This window comes from Marmota flaviventris, chromosome 8 (assembly GCF_047511675.1).
Source record: "Marmota flaviventris isolate mMarFla1 chromosome 8, mMarFla1.hap1, whole genome shotgun sequence".
NCBI classification, from domain to species: domain Eukaryota; kingdom Metazoa; phylum Chordata; class Mammalia; order Rodentia; family Sciuridae; genus Marmota; species Marmota flaviventris.
Window position 1 is genome coordinate 40,288,167 of NC_092505.1, and position 16,958 is coordinate 40,305,124.

At 34.7% G+C, this 16,958-nt stretch overlaps 1 protein-coding gene across 8 annotated transcripts in view; it reads left to right on the forward strand.

Annotated features, from left to right (window-relative positions):
• The window catches only part of Klhl24 (kelch like family member 24), a 57,792-nt gene that overhangs the window by 14,428 nt on the left and 26,406 nt on the right, over positions 1 to 16,958 (forward strand). For all 8 annotated transcript variants that reach the window (XM_071615143.1, XM_071615145.1, XM_027951443.2 and 5 more), the window contains 3 exons: positions 11,428 to 11,612; positions 12,794 to 12,912; positions 16,078 to 16,266. In XM_071615143.1, coding sequence (XP_071471244.1) covers positions 11,428 to 11,612; positions 12,794 to 12,912; positions 16,078 to 16,266 — 493 coding nt within the window. The remainder of the gene's footprint in view (positions 1 to 11,427; positions 11,613 to 12,793; positions 12,913 to 16,077; positions 16,267 to 16,958) is intronic.

Below are 16,958 nucleotides of genomic sequence, written 5' to 3' on the forward strand. Positions count from 1 at the left end.
TCATCCATTTCCTCATATGTAAAGTATGGATAATAAATAGGGTTTACTTCACAGGATTTCAGATTGGAGCTATTAAATTCAATAGTCCTTAGGCATCCAACATATATGTAGAAAGTCCCTAATAATAACTAGCTACTATTATGTATGCAGTATTATATGGATCAATACTTGAAAGTCTAAACTTTTTATAATTAGATACAATATTGGGTAACTATTATAATACAAAATTAGGACCGAGCGCAGTGGCACACGCCTGTAATCCCAGCAGCTTGGGACCTTCCTGAAGCAGGAAGATCGCAAGTTCAAAGCCAGTCTCAGCAAAAATGAGGCGCTAAGCAACTCAGTGAGACACTATCTCTAAATAAAATACATATAGGGCTGGGGATGTGGCTCAGTGGTCTATGCCTGAGTTCAATCCCTGGTAACCCCCCCGCAAAAAAAAAAATTAATATAGTATTTCCTTATACCAGGATGAGTAACTGAATTTACTTAAAAGTCTAGAACATTTTATTCAAGTCTTTAGCAAAGCATAGAAAGCATACAATTTTATCCTATAATTACACTGATGTTTTTAAAAATATTTTTAGTTATAGATGGGCTCAATACCTTTATTCTATTTATTTATTTATTTCTATGTCGTGCTAAGGATTAAACTTGTTGTCTCACAAGTGATAGGCAAGAGCTCTACCACTGAGCTATAACCCCAGCCTGATTTTCTTTTTTTTGTAAGTTAATTTTTTTTTTAAAGGACCATTAAAACACTTGGACTGATCTTAGGAATGTGGAAAGACCAAGTTTCCTGAATGTACTCATAAAGAAAACTAAACAGCCTGGGGCTGTGTGATTATTAGCTCTTCTGGGACTTTTCTGAACACATAGTATCACTCTAAGGGTAAAATCACTTTTTCAAGCAGAATTCCCTTATAGCAGACAGAATGTTCTGGGGGGTCAAATGAGGTTGACTAGTACCCAGCCTGTATATTTTATAGTACTAGAGTAGGGACCAAGGGTAATCCGTTGTAAAATTCAAATAAGCTATTTATTGTATTATTTATAAAGATATAACCTGAATAGAATCAGATTGCTGAGTAGGTAGCTTATCATTCCTTTAAAGAGAAAATTTTCCTAATCCACTTAATTATTTGATTTCCAAAAATTTGTTTGGCATCTAATGTTTAAGGGAACCAATCCATTTTATACAGCAGAACACATCTATGTGGAAGATTATAGCATCACCTTAGTTTAGGAAATGAATAAGAAAAAACAAGCTACAGTTATATTGAATTTGCAGGCCACTGTAAATATAATAGAAGATATTTATTTTATGTGGGCATTACATGAGGAATGGGGATTGAACTCAAGGGCACTCGACCACTCAGCCACATCCCAAGCCCTATTTTGTACTGTATTTAGAGACAGGGTCTCACTGAGTTGCTCAGCGCCTCATTTTTGCTGAGGCTGACTTTGAACTGGCCATCCTCCTGTCTCAGCCTCCAGACCGCTGGGATTACAAGCATGCCCAACCCAGACCTTCTGCTTTTTTTTTTTTTTTTAGGGCTGGGGATGTGGCTCGGGTGGCGGCACGCTTGCCTGGCATGCACGGGGGTACTGGGTTCGATCCTCAACACCACATAGAAACAAAAAGTAGAGATATTATGTCCACCAAAAACTAAAGGATAAATATTTTTTTAAAAAATATATTTTTTTAGTTGTAGTTGGACACAGTATCTTTATTTTATTTTATTTATTTATTTATTTAAGTGGTGCTGAGGCTCGAACCCAGGGCCTCACATATTCTAGGCAAAGGCTCCCCGCTGAGCCACTACCCCAGCCCCAGAACTTCTGCTTTTTATTTGCAGGCCTCTTTTCAGTCCCTCTCCAACTTGATCTCTCTTTAGGATTTGACATTGTTAATTGCCTTTTCTATTGGCTTTTTTCATGGGCTTCTGGAATATCATTTTTCTCATAGTCCTCCGGTTTTCTCCAGCTGCTCTTACTTTATATCTAGTCTTGGAAGTACTGATTATCTGCTCGTTCATCTCTCTCTTACCTTATGTACTTCCCTGTGTGATCTCATCTATTCTCATGATTTTAATTACCATACATGCTGTTGACAACCAAACCTGTTATCTCTAACCCAGACTTTTTTATTTGTTCATTCACATTTCTTTTGTTTGGATTTTAGATTTCTTTTATATGTTTTATTTATACACTTATTTTTAATTTTATTACTTGATTGTGTCTTTTAAAGAGATAGCATAGGCAAAATAGCAGGATTAAAATTAAACTTAACAGCTCATATTATCTCATGCCCAATCCATATTCAAATTTGAACTATTCTTTAATAAACTTGTATCCAATCCAGAATCACTCATTACATCTGGTTATTTCCAGGAAGTCTCTTTTATTCCAAAACAGTTTCTTTTTCATGATTCTGAATTGTTGGAAAAAAATTGTCCATAAAAATATTCCCCTTACTGGATTAATGTGGTTACTTCTTAAGGTGTTTAACTTTAATTCCTAGAAACTGAAATATGGTTCTACAACCTTCAACTTGATGAATACTAATTAAATATTTGTGTACATAAGTATTTATATTAAACCACATTAGGAGCACAGTATATGCTGTTGTCCCACCATGAATGATGCAAAGATTTAACTCTGTGTTAGGGTGATGACAGTCTGCTCGCTCCACTGTGTAGTTAACTTGTACTCCCCAAATTGGCCGGTGTTTTTTTTTAGTGTTTGTCCTATGCCAAGTATTCTTCAGAGCTCAAGCCATACTGGGTATTCTACCTATATACTCATGTGTTTTCAGATGACAAGAGAAAATCCTAGAGTACATTGTTTAAAAAGCAGTGTGACAGTAGTTTCCTAGAAAGAGGCAAATCTAAGAAGAGCACAAAGCTTTGATTATCTGCCCTGCCAGTGGTAAATCCTTGGTTGCATAGAGAGAAACTAATCACAGAAGGTAGTAAAACTTAGGAATAATTTGGATGTATTTCTTTTTTTTTTTTTTTAGTTTTGATGGACACTGTACCTTTATTTTATTTATTTATTTTTCGTAGTACTGAGGATCGAACCCAGTGCCTCATATGTTTGAGGCAAGTTCTCTGCCACTGAGCCACTACCCCAGCCCCTAACTTGGTTGTATTTCTAATGATATATATTTTGCAACTGCAAATCTTTGTTTTGATATATTTTTCAGTGCTAGCATCAGGATGTATTAAGAGTACAGGCTTCAGAATCAGACAGGCTTTAGAATCTCACTCTACACAACTAGTAAATTCCATGACCATGGGCAAGGCACTAAAGTTATACTGTACATTTACAGAGTAGGAATATGGTTTAAGAGAGAAATGTTTGCTATCAAATAGTTTCTTTTTTAAACATAATTAAAAAAAATTTTAAACTATGCATCTGTTTGAATATATTAGTTTTTTTCAAAGCTTACTTTATAATTGTTCTAATTTAAAAACAAATTTTGTTACATATGCATACTACCTTCCCATCATTTCTAATAGTAATGGCAAATGTTTGTGTTCAGGAACTGCTTTATGGACAATTACATATGTAACATAATGCTCAGAAAAGCCCTGAGAGAGAGTGCCATTATTATGCCCACTTTACTGATGAGCAAACTGAGTCTCACAGAGAAGTAATTTGTTCAAGGTTACATAGTTTAGTAAGTGGCAGAGCAAGGATTGAAAACAAGTGTTCTGGTTCTAGAGTATATGCTCCTAAGTAGTATGCATAGTGTCTCTTGTACATTTTCAATATTAATATTTAAAACACATTCTGCAAAAACGATGTTTTATAGGACCTTATTAAATAAGCTTTTTATTCAATAACTGTTTAATTTACTGTTTTGCCTGTTTTCTTCCTTCAGTCCTCTTGGTAAGTTCCCAAGTTGAAAATTTCACATTAAGGTGGAAAACATGGGGAGGAGCAGAAAATTTATATGCTCATATTGACAATCTAACACACATTTGGACTCAGAAATATTCTTGAACTCTAAAAAGAATCATTTAGGGCTGGGACTGTAGCTCAGTTGGTAGAATGCTTGCCTTGCCCATGTGAGGCATTGGGTTCGATCCTCAGAACCACATAAAAATAAAATGAAGGTATTGTGTCCACTTACTATAAAAAAAGAAAAAGAAAAAGAATCATTTATTAACCAACTTATATAAAGCCTAAGTTTTGTCGAGTACTGTCTCTGTGTCACCCCTGTAAGCAAAGTACTAGGCTTCAAACTCTTCATCAGGAGAAAAATGGTTTCTCTGCTTACAGTGGGTCTCTGGCTTTGTCCCAGTTCATGAATCTTAACTGTGGTATTTACTGTCTCTGGCTCTGATGTTTCACATTCCTGGCCATTGTTTGACAATCTGATTCTGACCTCCAATACACTTAATTTCCATTTCTTGCCCTAGCCCAAATACTAATTTCCATTCTATCCTGAGTACCAGATATTTATTATTATTTTTTTAAAGACAGACAGAGAGAGAGAGAGAGAATTTTAATATTTATTTATTTTTTTTAGTTCTCCGCGGACACAACATCTTTGTATGTGGTGCTGAGGATCGAACCTGGGCCGCACGCATGCCAGGCGAGCGCGCTACCGCTTGAGCCACACACATCCCCAGCCCCCAGACATTTAAACCCCTAATTGCTTGGTAGCTTGGTTCTGATTTTGCATTGTGTCTCAATCTAGATTGTTCCTACCATGATTCTCTGGAAAAAGTAGTAGTCTCCCCTGACAGATGCTAATTTTCCATTTTGGGAGGGCTGGACTACCTACATAATGAGGTTCTCATGTAGAAACACGGATGATATTAAACTAAACAAGCATCTTACAGTGTATTGACCATAAGTGGCAAATTGTTAATGTTTGTGCAAGATATCAGTGTCCTTTGCCATACTCCATTGAGCAACAGAGAAAGCTAAGACTTGTAAGTTCATTATTTTGAGTTAGAATCAACAATTAAAGTGCTTGTCTCTTTTAATATTGTTCACTTCCTGTTATCTGTATAGTGAATATAGAATTTAATTGCCATAATGAGGACAATGCTCAAGTTCCTATTGTAAACCAAGGAGAAAACTAAGAGAGTTAAAGAATATTTTTTTTAAGAAATGATATTTTATGATTATTTAATAAATTTCTTGTTCCTTATTTTATAGGTGATAAAAACAGGGCATAATTAAGCAAAATGACTTACTCTGGTTACAAAATTACTTAGTATCAGGGATAGGACTAGAATCTAGAATCTAAATTCCTTTTCCAGTCACTCTTAAAAAAGATATTCTAGCCAGGTGTGGTGGGACACACCTGTAATCCTGCGACTCACAGGGCTTAGGCAGTAGGATACCAAATTCAAGGCCAGCCTTGGCAACTTAGTGAGACCCTGTCTCAAAATTTAATAAATGAAATGGGCTGGGGATGTAGGTCATTGGTAGAGTACCATTGCCACTGGATTCAATTCCTAGTACCACATACATGTTCACACAAAAGATATTCTATATTATAGGAAGTATGGCTTACCAAATTTATATATATTCTTTTGAACTCAGACCCTTTTTTTAATGTAAGAGTATACATTTAAGTCTTCTACCTTACACTCTGTTCCTCTGAACTTCTTTTAGAAATCATCTTTTAAAAAAAAGGGGGGGGGGAGGGTGGTTAAAATATGTTTAGTTGTAGATAGACACAATACCTTTATTTTATTTATTTTTATGTGGAGCTGAAGATCAAACCCAATTCCTTACACATGCCAGTGAGTGTTCTACCACTGAGCCACAGCCACAGCCCCTAGAGATATTCTTTGTTTACACGTGTGTGTGTGTGTGCATGCATGCGCGTGCATGTGTGTTCATATGCAAACCTCTCTACTTTTCTTATACATATAGAGGATACTGCACTCAAAATCCTTCACCTCATTTTTACTACTTGAAAAGATCTTGGGAAAAGTTCTATTTTACCACATGCAGACCTTTCTCCATTTTGTTATTCAGGAATTTTTCAGATTTGATCTGGATAGTATGCCGTTTATGAATAGACTAATTTATTTAACCCATCTCTTGATGGATATTTAGGTTGTTTCTAGAGTGTGTAAGTATTTCCATTGCAAAGCATGATTAGTTACTATTCTGAGCCTATGTCTTTGCATACATACAATGTTAATTTATAGCATGAATAACTAGTAGTAGTATTGTGCAGTCATAGGATATGTATAGTTTTAATTTTTGTAGGTATTGTGAAAATTGCCTTCCAATTTATACTTAAGCTAGAAATATGAAAGCACATATTTCTGCAGTCCTTTGCCAACCTAGTTTGCATTAGTTTTTGTAAATCTTTGCTACTGTGAAAAGGGAAAATGATATCTCATAATTTTAATTTACATTTCTTTTTTAATGTGGAAGATTTTTCAAATTTTTCCTGAGTATAAAAGCCATTTGTATTTTTTCCTGCAATCCATTGAACTCTAATGATGTATCAGAATTCTGGATTGTGAATAATAGAGACTTTTTTTTTTTTCCATAAAAGGCAAATGTAAATCCAAGAGGCTTGGGAGGTAGAGACAGGATTATCACAAGTTCAAGGTCATTCTTAGCAATTTAGCTAAACCTTGTCTCAAAATATAAAAAAGGGCTTAGATGTAGATCAGCGGTAAATAGCCCCTGGGTTAAATTCCCAGTATCCCCTTTCCTCCCTCCCTGCCCCCCAAAAAAAGGCAAATGTATTTAAGGGAGACTGTATCTTGTAGAACCTAGGGACAAAAATTCACAGGACCTTATTGGAACAGGCTACTAAAAAGCCATCAAAAACCAAGCTGGCTGGGTACAGTAGCTACACCTATAATCCCAGCAACCCTGGAGGATAGTGAGTTCAAAGCCAGCCTCACCCAAAAGCAAGATGCTAAGCAACTCAGTGAGACCCTGTCTCTAAATAAAATACAAAATAGGGCTAGGGATGTGGCTCAGTGGTCAAGTGCCCCTAAGGTCAATCCCTGGCACCCATCCCCACCCAAATACCAAGGTGTGCCTTCTGTCTTCTGTTCTTGGCATGTATGCATAATTTTCTTTCATTAGTCTTGCTGAAAATGGCCTCTCATGGGTTTGGAGTTTATATATTACAAGTTCAATCACTCAGACTGAATCTCTCCTCTTGGGAAGAGAGATCTCTGAATGAGCCAGACAATCTTTTCTGGCCATGGGAACAGGAAGAAGCAGCAGAAGTCTGATGACTAAAAAGCCTGCTAGGCTGAAAAGAAACCAAATGGTGGCTGTTAGTAGTAAGGTCTAATTTTTATTTAGTTTGGTCTTAGATTGGGCAGATTAGGACCAGGGTAATTTACATTAATTGGAGAAAAATTAGAAAATATAATCAAAAATATTACCCATTGTCTTACCTGTAAGAGGTAATTGGCTTTCTTCTTTCTCTCTCTCACACTCTTTTTGGCCAAACTGCTAGGCAGATACTCTGAGTTACGTCTTTATTCTTTTTTTTCCTCTATAAGTTTATTATTTCATGTGTGGCATTGTAATCCTTTTCTTTGTTTTTTATCACTTAATATTTATTAAAGGTAGTTCCATAATATGAAATCTAGTACGGTATACCATAACCACCATCACCATGCACATTTAAGCTGTTTCTGATCCCTCTCCCCCTTTGTACTAGGGATTGAACCCTAGGACCTGCTACATACTGGGCAAATATACTGCCACTGAGCTACATCCTGGCCCTTTTTCTTTTCTTCTCTTTTCTTTCCGTCTCTTCCTTTTCTTCTCTTTTCTTTTTTTAAGATAGGATCCCACTAAATTGCCCAGAATGGCCTTGTATTTAGGATCCTCCTGCGTCAGCTTTACAAGTAGCTGGGATTATAGGCATGAGTCACTGGATCCAGCTGTTTCTGATTTTCAAACTTTAAGATGAACATCTTTGTTGCTCAGTATTTAAAAACATCTATGGTTAGTTCTTGAGAACTTATTAATTAACTGATTCTGATCAATACAGCCATTTCCTCAGAGAATCCATTCTGCCTATTGCCTTTCAGGTAGACAGCCTCACCACACAGGTGGTCTGTGTCCTCACCAGGTTTAGAAATTAGGAAGAGATCAAACTGTTAGGGACAGATTTAACATTCACTATGAGAGATTATTAACTCATTTATCTTCTAGTCTGTGTAAATCTATTTGTGGTGAGAAATGGAACTGTCAAGAGATTCAAAATGTTAAAGCGATCTGCCCAGTATGTTCTCTTACTATAGGCAAGTCCCTATATGGGAAGCCAAAGTATTCAAATGTTGTTTGGCAAACATGGAATCTAAACAAAGGGAGTCGGTGGGTCTTTAGAACCAGAGTCCTCTCAGCTAATATAACTTGAGGAACTCTCTCACCCAGCATTAAAATATTCTTGGCAAAGAAAAGATAATGTTCAAGTCACCTTACCTAAGATTCTCTTTTCCCTGGGTACAGCAAATATTTGCCTTTGTGATTGTTATTTATTCTTTTATTCATTTGTTCATTTATTTATTGTTTCTAGGGCTTATTAATCCCCTTTTCTAACTTTAGATGAATCAACACATTGAATTTGGTAGTGTAATATGTTATAAACTAGAGAATCATGCTGTTTCCTTAGACTTAGTGATGGTTTGATTTTCATATATTTTTAAGTCTTAGAATGGTGAATAGACTCTATCACTAACATCTCTCCCTATCCCTCCTTTCTGATTTCCTAATAAATGGGAACACACTTCCTTTCCTTATTGTGTTTCTTAAAAATCCATTTTGTTACTAGTCAGGATCATCTTTCAACCCTTGTTGTTGATGAAAGTTTGGGAGTTCATCTGTTTCTGGCATATTTGACATTGATTTATAAGTAGGTCTGTTATTTCAGACAGCAGTTCCTATATTTTACCTTTTCAGATTTTAACTGAATCTGGTAATTACTACGTTTTGTTTATTTGGTTTAGAATATCTGTAGATTTATAATTATTTTATCCTTCACATAAATCATATAAATTTGACCTTTTCTTGAATTTATGATGAAATAAAAGGAAAATTTTAAAAAATATATTATTATCAAAAGGACCTTTTGGAATGTATGATAAAAGAAAGGAAGATTTTTAAAAATATATTATTGTAAAAAGAACCATTTGGTTGTCATGCCTTCCTAGGGAGAAGTGGCAAAATTTAATGCTAGAGCAGCAAATATTTATTTCATCATTGTAGAAGATCAAAAACTTTACTTCAAAAAAATTAATGAAATAGTACTAGGGATATAGCTCAATAACAGAACACTTGCTTAGCATGTGCGAGACCCTGGTTACATTCCCAGAACCACCAAAAAAATAGATTAATTAATTAATTAAATAGATATATTTTATTGGGTTAACACACTGTGGTGAGAACACCGGACTTGTATCAATTAAGTTAAAGGCTATTTGATTACAGATAGGACCTTCAATATAGGCAAAACTACAAGCTTATAAGTGAAGTATAAAACCAATGTTCTATAATTATTACTCTGGATTTTGCATTAAAACAGTTAGAAATGATTTAGCCCCAGTGACAGTATTTAGTAATTTTATGGTATAATTGATAAAAACTATCAGCATTCTGATGTGGTCTTTTTTTCTCTCCACATTTAATTAAGAGAAGAGGGATTATATATAACTTACTCAGTCTGGTTTTTAGATGAGAAATGCAGCACAGATGTTGGGGAAACCATGAATATATATTTCAACTATGAAAGAAAATCTGCTTCTGCATTTGAGGCACGGTAAAATGGTTCATAAATGCCATACCTTATCTTTCTTGTAGCAAACTGCACAATTCTTGCCAGAATAAATGCCATTATCAGTGAAGAAAAAGAGAGATTATTGAAATTTTTTAATGAGATTTGACTTGTAGTAACCATAAAATGTAATCACAAGATTTTTTCATTTAGATTAAATTTCTGAACAAATATAAAGGCAAAGAATTTTAAAATTCTAAAGCTGTCTATTGAAGCTTATGAACAAAGAGATCTTGGCTAAGCATTTGTTTTTCCTGTGTATCTTTAGTTGAGGCCAGTGACTAGCATGAACCATTAGGATTCTCTTCATGGTCTTAAAGGTGTTTCTTCTTCTTTTTTTTTTTTTTTTTTTTCCATTCTAAAAATAGGCTGGATTTACTGTCAATTTGAAAATTGTAATGATTGAAAGTGGAGTACCATACCATTCAGAAACAACCTTCATCTGCATTTTGGTGGATTTTTTTCTCAGATACATTTTTAACATACCATTGAATACACTCTGTAATTTTTTTGTGTGTGTTTTTCCCCTTTACACTCTAACTATAATTTTTTATTTTGTGTTTTTTCCCCTTTAACATCCTTTGTTTGCATTTTTACTGACTGCCTGACACTTTTAGTTAGATTACCTTAATTTATTTACTCTGTATTTTTAAAATTTACTTCTGAACAAATACATAAACTTCTTTTTCTTTTCTTTTTTATATTTTTAGTTGAACATGGACACAATACCTGTATTTTACTTATTTATTTATTTTATATAGTGCTAAGAATAAAACCCAGTGCCTCACATATTTAAGGCAAGTGCTCTACCACTGAGCCACAACTCCAGCTCCTTCTTTTTTTTTAAAACTTTCGTTGAATTAGAATTTTTCTCATTGTCAGTCTATTTGCCTAGTATTAGATAACTAGACTATTTTTCTTATTTTTATTAAGCATGTATTATCAAGATATCTTAGTCCACTCAGGAATTATAGCAGGATACCACATACTGGGTGGCTTATAAAGAATGGAAATTCAATTCTCTCAGTTCTCCCAATTCTGGAGACTGGGAAATCCAAGAGCAAGGTGTCAGCAAATTCAGTATCTAGAGGGGGTCACTTCCAGGTTCATATGTAGATGGTTTTTGTTGTTTTCACAGGGCATAAAGGGTCACATAAACTTCTTTACAGGGTGCCTAGATCAAACCCATTAATTAGTTTTTTAGAATGAACAGTCTGATAAAAAAAAAAAAACAGCATTTTCCTACAGTTAGAAAAAGTCCATTATCTTAACCTTGTGTGGTTATATATATCTGAATTGCTACAAAACTGCATTTGAAAGTCATTCTTAATATTACTTGATAATGTCTTTAATATTAGTTTAAATATTAGTAAATTAGATAGGCTCGTTTGACTGGTTTACAAAACCCATAGAAAAAAATATCCATAGACATTTTCTGTTGTATGATGATGTCACTATCTACCCTGTAAATATTCTCAAGTAAGTAACTGCCAGTCTGTACTTTTGGCAAGTATGCAGAGAATAAACTTAACTGTTTGTTTATGACAATGTGTGGTTTGTTTTTAGGATTTTAAAAAATTTTGAATATATTTTAATATTTATTATTATTTGCATTTTTACAATAATTATTTTAGGTCCACTGGCTATTCAGAGGTGATAGTTGTTGTTGGAGGCTGTGAACGAGTTGGAGGATTTAACCTTCCATATACTGAGTGTTATGATCCTGTAACAGGAGAATGGAAGTCTTTGGCTAAGCTTCCAGAATTTACCAAATCAGAGTATGCAGTCTGCGCTCTAAGGAATGACATTCTTGTTTCAGGTAAATAAAGGATCACTGGAGTTGCTAGCTACTTTTGATTTGGATATGGCTTGACTGTTTTAAACAACAATAGTGTTTTAAAAGAAAATAGTGAAATGTGAATATGCTCACTTTAGGCAAATCTTTTTATACAACAAATTAAACTAAAAATAATATTTTTCTTTTAAAAATAGTCACAAGATAGAATGAGCTGAGCATGGTGGCACACCATATAATCCCAGCAACTCAGGAGGCTAAGGCAGGAGGTTCACAAGTTCTAGGCCAGCCTCAGCAACTTAGTGAGGACCTAAACAACTTAGCAAGACCCTGTCTCAAAAAATGAAAACAGGGTTGTGGATTGGCTCACATAACTAAATGGGTGGTTGAATGCCCCTGGGTTCAATCCCCAGTTCCAATCCCACCCCCTACAAAAAAGGATAAGGATAATGTAGAATATAACTATTGAATCTATGCTCAAAAGTCTGTTAATTGGCACTAGACATGGTGGTGTACACCCATAATCCCAGCAATTCAGGAGGCTGAGGCAGGAATATCACAAATTAGAGGCTGACCTCTATAATTTAGTGAAAACCTGTCTTATAAAAATTAAAAACAGCCAGGGGCAGTGGTGTAGGCCTATAATCCCAGTAGCTCAGAGACTGAGACAGGAAGATCATGAGTTCAAAGCTAGCCTCAACAAAAGTGAGGCACTAAGCAGCTCAGTGAGACCCTGTCTCTAAATAAAATACAAAATAGGGCTGGGGATGTGGCTCAGTGGTAGAGTGCCCCTGAGTTCAATCCCTGGTACCACCTCCCCCCACCCCCCCAAAAAAAAAAGATTGGGGACGTAGCTCAGTGGTAAAGTGCTTCTCAGTTCAATCCCCAGTACTTAAAAAAAAAAAAAAATTGTTTGATGGGTCCTGATATCTGACTTCTAAATTAACAATCATATATTTGTAAGACTCATATTCTATATTTTATTTTAAGAAGACCTATAATCATTACTTCTCAAGATCATAATTGACAAAGTTTAAATCTGCTCTGTAGAACTATTTTCATTAAGCTGTAAGAGCGTCTTTCTTTCATTTATTGAACTTAATTCTCAAATTTTTGAATTGCCTCCTGTGCTTTGGTGACATAGATCTCTTGATGATAAATATATAGTGATATATTATTCCATGTGCACTGTTTTGCATTTAAAGGTGGAAGAATCAATAGTCGTGATGTCTGGATTTATAACTCACAGTTAAATATTTGGATCAGAGTTGCCTCTCTAAATAAAGGCAGATGGCGTCACAAAATGGCTGTCCTTCTTGGTAAAGTAAGAGAAACCATTTTTTATTACTATTGCTGGTACATTTCCAAAATAAATACTACAGCTAAGTCCTGCATTTCACTTTCCCTTTGGGTGTTTTGGATTCAAATAGTTTTTCCTTCCATTCCTAACCACAGTAGATAAACTGAAGATATAAACAATATGACACTGTAATTTTGAATGGATATTTTGTTCTCCCAACTTCTAATTCATGGCAATGTAGCACATATCTTTTCTCATGCACATTGGAATCCAAATGCCTAAGAATTGGAAAAGAAAGGAGTTACATCAAAAGGGCAATGTCTAATCCAAGCAAAATTTTTTTTCCTTTTACTGAATTTGGCAGGCAGGCAAGCTAAGATTTACTTATCTAAAATGATGTTACTTTATCTTTTTTTTTTGTACAAGTAAGGACAAAACAAATTTAAATAACAAGATAAACATTAACATATTTTAAAGAAAATGTATTATTGACTAAAGATAATGAATATTATTAAAATACATACAATATAGGATAAGAACCATATACTAGCCTTCTTAACCTTTTAAAGTACTGTATACTCTTTTTAAAAGTTAAATCTTATATTAAAAACCCATTACATTAAACAGATTATCTTTAGCAGCTGTATTAGGGAGTAATTCAGAGTCTGTAGCCATTCCCTGCCAGCATCTCTGTGAGCGCTTCCAAAGCCAACTTAAATGAATGAAAAATCTAAGTGAGGATCACGAGATACTTGACTGCACATAATTCTTTGATTGGTCCCCTTGAACCTCTTTCTAAAAAAATCACTACCTTTAAGGCCTTACAGTGAGATATTTCAGAGACACTTAAAAAAACCAGAACTTTTCTAATTGAATCAAAGATGTTGGCTTAGAATTTTCCACTCAGACCCCTATCAGTCTTTCTTACCCTATATCCCGACAAGAGGCTTCTTGAAGTCTCTATACTGTGGACACTTAGAGCTTCCCAAAACACAGTTTAAAAGCTATTGTTGATTACTAGAGACTTTAATATCATATATGCTGCAGCTATCAACGAAGCCTATGAAAAATTGTGATTGATGTACTGGAAATAAAATATCAATAGAAATCTTTTTGAAAACCATTGATGTGCTCATACCTACTATATTGTATGTAGTTTTGGTAGCTATGCCTAAAGAATGACAAAGCATTACTAGGAAAGAGACTTTAAAATAATTGAGGGGTTAAAAGGAGATGAGCTCTGACTAAAAGTATAATTTGTAATTATTTAATCTGGACATAGACAAATGAAAATGATTGATGCATCAAAAAATATTATGTATTAGTAAATTCAAATTTATTTGACAAATACTTGACTCAAAGGTACCCAAAGCTTAAGGTGCTAAATCAAGAAATAAGAAGAATCATTTCTGTTTTACACAGCAAGTACCCAGTTCATGGAAACCATTACCCTAAAAATTAAAATAGAGGCTGAATTCAAATCTATGAATATATTTAAAAATTGTAATACTCTCTATAAGGAAACCTAAGATGACTTAGAATTTAGAATATAGAAAGAGGATATTTATTATAACTTTGTCAGTTTATAAGGAAAACCTTGCCCAAGGTTACACAGATAAAGCAATGGCAAAAGCTCAGATTTTCTCAATCTAGAGCCCTTCTGTCTTGATGCTCATGGTGTGCATTTTTCATTTATACGTATAGGAGTATGTACTAAAGTTTAATCTCTAAGGTTATGTGATAAGTACTCTTGTGTACATTTTTAATTGAGTGAATAAATACTCAGTTTCTGAGAAGATTAATTGCTATATATGGAGAGGCGGAGCTAGATATGAACCCAGCTGTCCTGTTCCCTAAAACCGCATACCACTTAGAGCTGCACAACCTTTTATAAGTTACTTTACCTTCCTGAGCTGTATGGTGTTCTGGGCACAAATCCACCATTAGGTCATCATAACATAATGTGAGAAATGCATGACAGAAGTGACATTAGCTTCTGTAAAAATTTAAAGGAACATTGAAAGATAAATTGTAGACAAATTTTAATGACAAGATGTGAAGTTTGGCTTTGGCCCTTGGGATTCATTGTTGAACTGTTGAATTGATGGCCAGGTGCTTTGGTGCTTGCCTATAATCCCAGCAGCTCAGGAGGCTGAGGCAGGAGGAATCACAAGTTCAAAGCCAACCTCAGCAATTTAGTGAGGCCTTTTAGTAAGTCCCTGACTCTAAAGAAAATATAAAAAAGGGCTGGGGATGTGGCTCAGTGATCAAGGGTCCCTGGGTTCAATCCCCAGTACCAAAAAAAAAAAAAAAGGAATTGATGAAGTGTTTTAGGAAAATTAATCTATAAGTTTCCAGAGCACAAGAATGGAAATCAGGAGGTTATTTGAGGTTTGAAATCATGTGGACCCTAAGGTAGGATGGTGGTAGTGACAAACAAAAGGAATGGGCAGATACAAGAGATGTGTGAAAGAAGATATAGATAGATATAAATAGAACTTAATTAAATTAATCAGATATGAAGGAAGAGTTGATGACGACTGCTCACTAAAGGAAACACGGAGAGCTTTGTTGAAATTAAAAAAGCTCCAGATATCTTTCATATAAAGATATTGATTTGCCCTGCCTTCTTCCTGTTTGTAAAGTGAAAATGTACATTAAAGCTCTTTGAAGTGAAGATTATAAATTCATTATGCATCAGGTACTAAAAGATAGGCCCTGTCTTCCAAATTCTCATAATCTAATAATCCTTACCTAATATTTTAGTTTCATAGTTTATTACTTTATGAAAATCAAATAGTTCATCATCCATGAGTGTGAACACTTAAGGTAAATCATGCAGTTCTCCATGATCACCAAGGAAGTGGTGAAAATTTGTTCTTGAAGTGGGGGTGTGAAAAAAGTCATAAGATTTCATGTACAAAATACAGATACACATACAGTGAGACAACAAATATACAGTATATCTGTGATATTAAAATTCCATCCACAGTGGTCTCATAGGGAAAAAAAGAGTCTTTAAGGCTTCATGGTAGTGTTAAAAAAAGAAGAAGACACGGAAGCTCTGGGTTAAATATATTGCAGTTATAGTTATCAAAGGCTTTTAAAGAGAGGAAATCCCTTCTTTAACCAACTAATTCAAAATTTGGACTTTTGATATTTAAGTGGTTTTATGTATTTTACATGTAGGTATACGTCGTAGGAGGCTATGATGGACAAAACAGACTTAGCAGCGTAGAGTGTTATGATTCCTTTTCAAATCGATGGACTGAAGTAGCTCCCCTTAAGGAAGCAGTGAGTTCTCCTGCAGTGACTAGCTGTGTAGGCAAATTGTTCGTGATTGGTGGAGGACCTGATGATAATACTTGTTCTGATAAGGTAAGTCAGTGCCCCTGCCCCCCACTCTCTTTACTGTGGATGGAACCCAGGGCCTTGAGCATGCTGAGAATGCTCTATACCACTGATCCACGTCCCCAAACCATAAGCCATGTTCTTACAAATAAATTACCAAAAATATATATAAAAAGGGAAAGACAGAAAGTTTATCCAGTAGGTAGTTAGGTTGCTTAGTGTGAAAGGTCTTTTAAAAATTTTCTGATACCTTATTCTTTTGGGGAAAACCTCTGAATTTTGTGTTGTTAAAGCGAGACCCTACAATATCTAAACACTTTTCATAACAAGTGTAATTAAAGTTTTTTGAAATAAAACTAATCTCAGTACTGAAATTTTACTGCTATCATCTACAGAATCTAAATTATTCACATGCAACCCAGTTGGGAAGTGAATTAGCCCAGGGTAAAGCACAATGACTAATTATACTGCTTCCAGCTAGGTCATTTTGTGCATACTTTCAAAGTATTTTTAGAACAAAAAGGAGGAAAAGGAGCCCCTGCAATGTATATAGAGGATGGCTCACAGTAACTGCAATTCATTGAATTCCTGAGACAAAAGAACAAATGTGGTCCTGACATCCCAGGAAACACCATTTTTATTCTGGGGAAAAATATCTAATGCTTAATTGATCTATAAATGTTACCTTAATTTTGTCAATCAATTAATTCTTTTTCTAA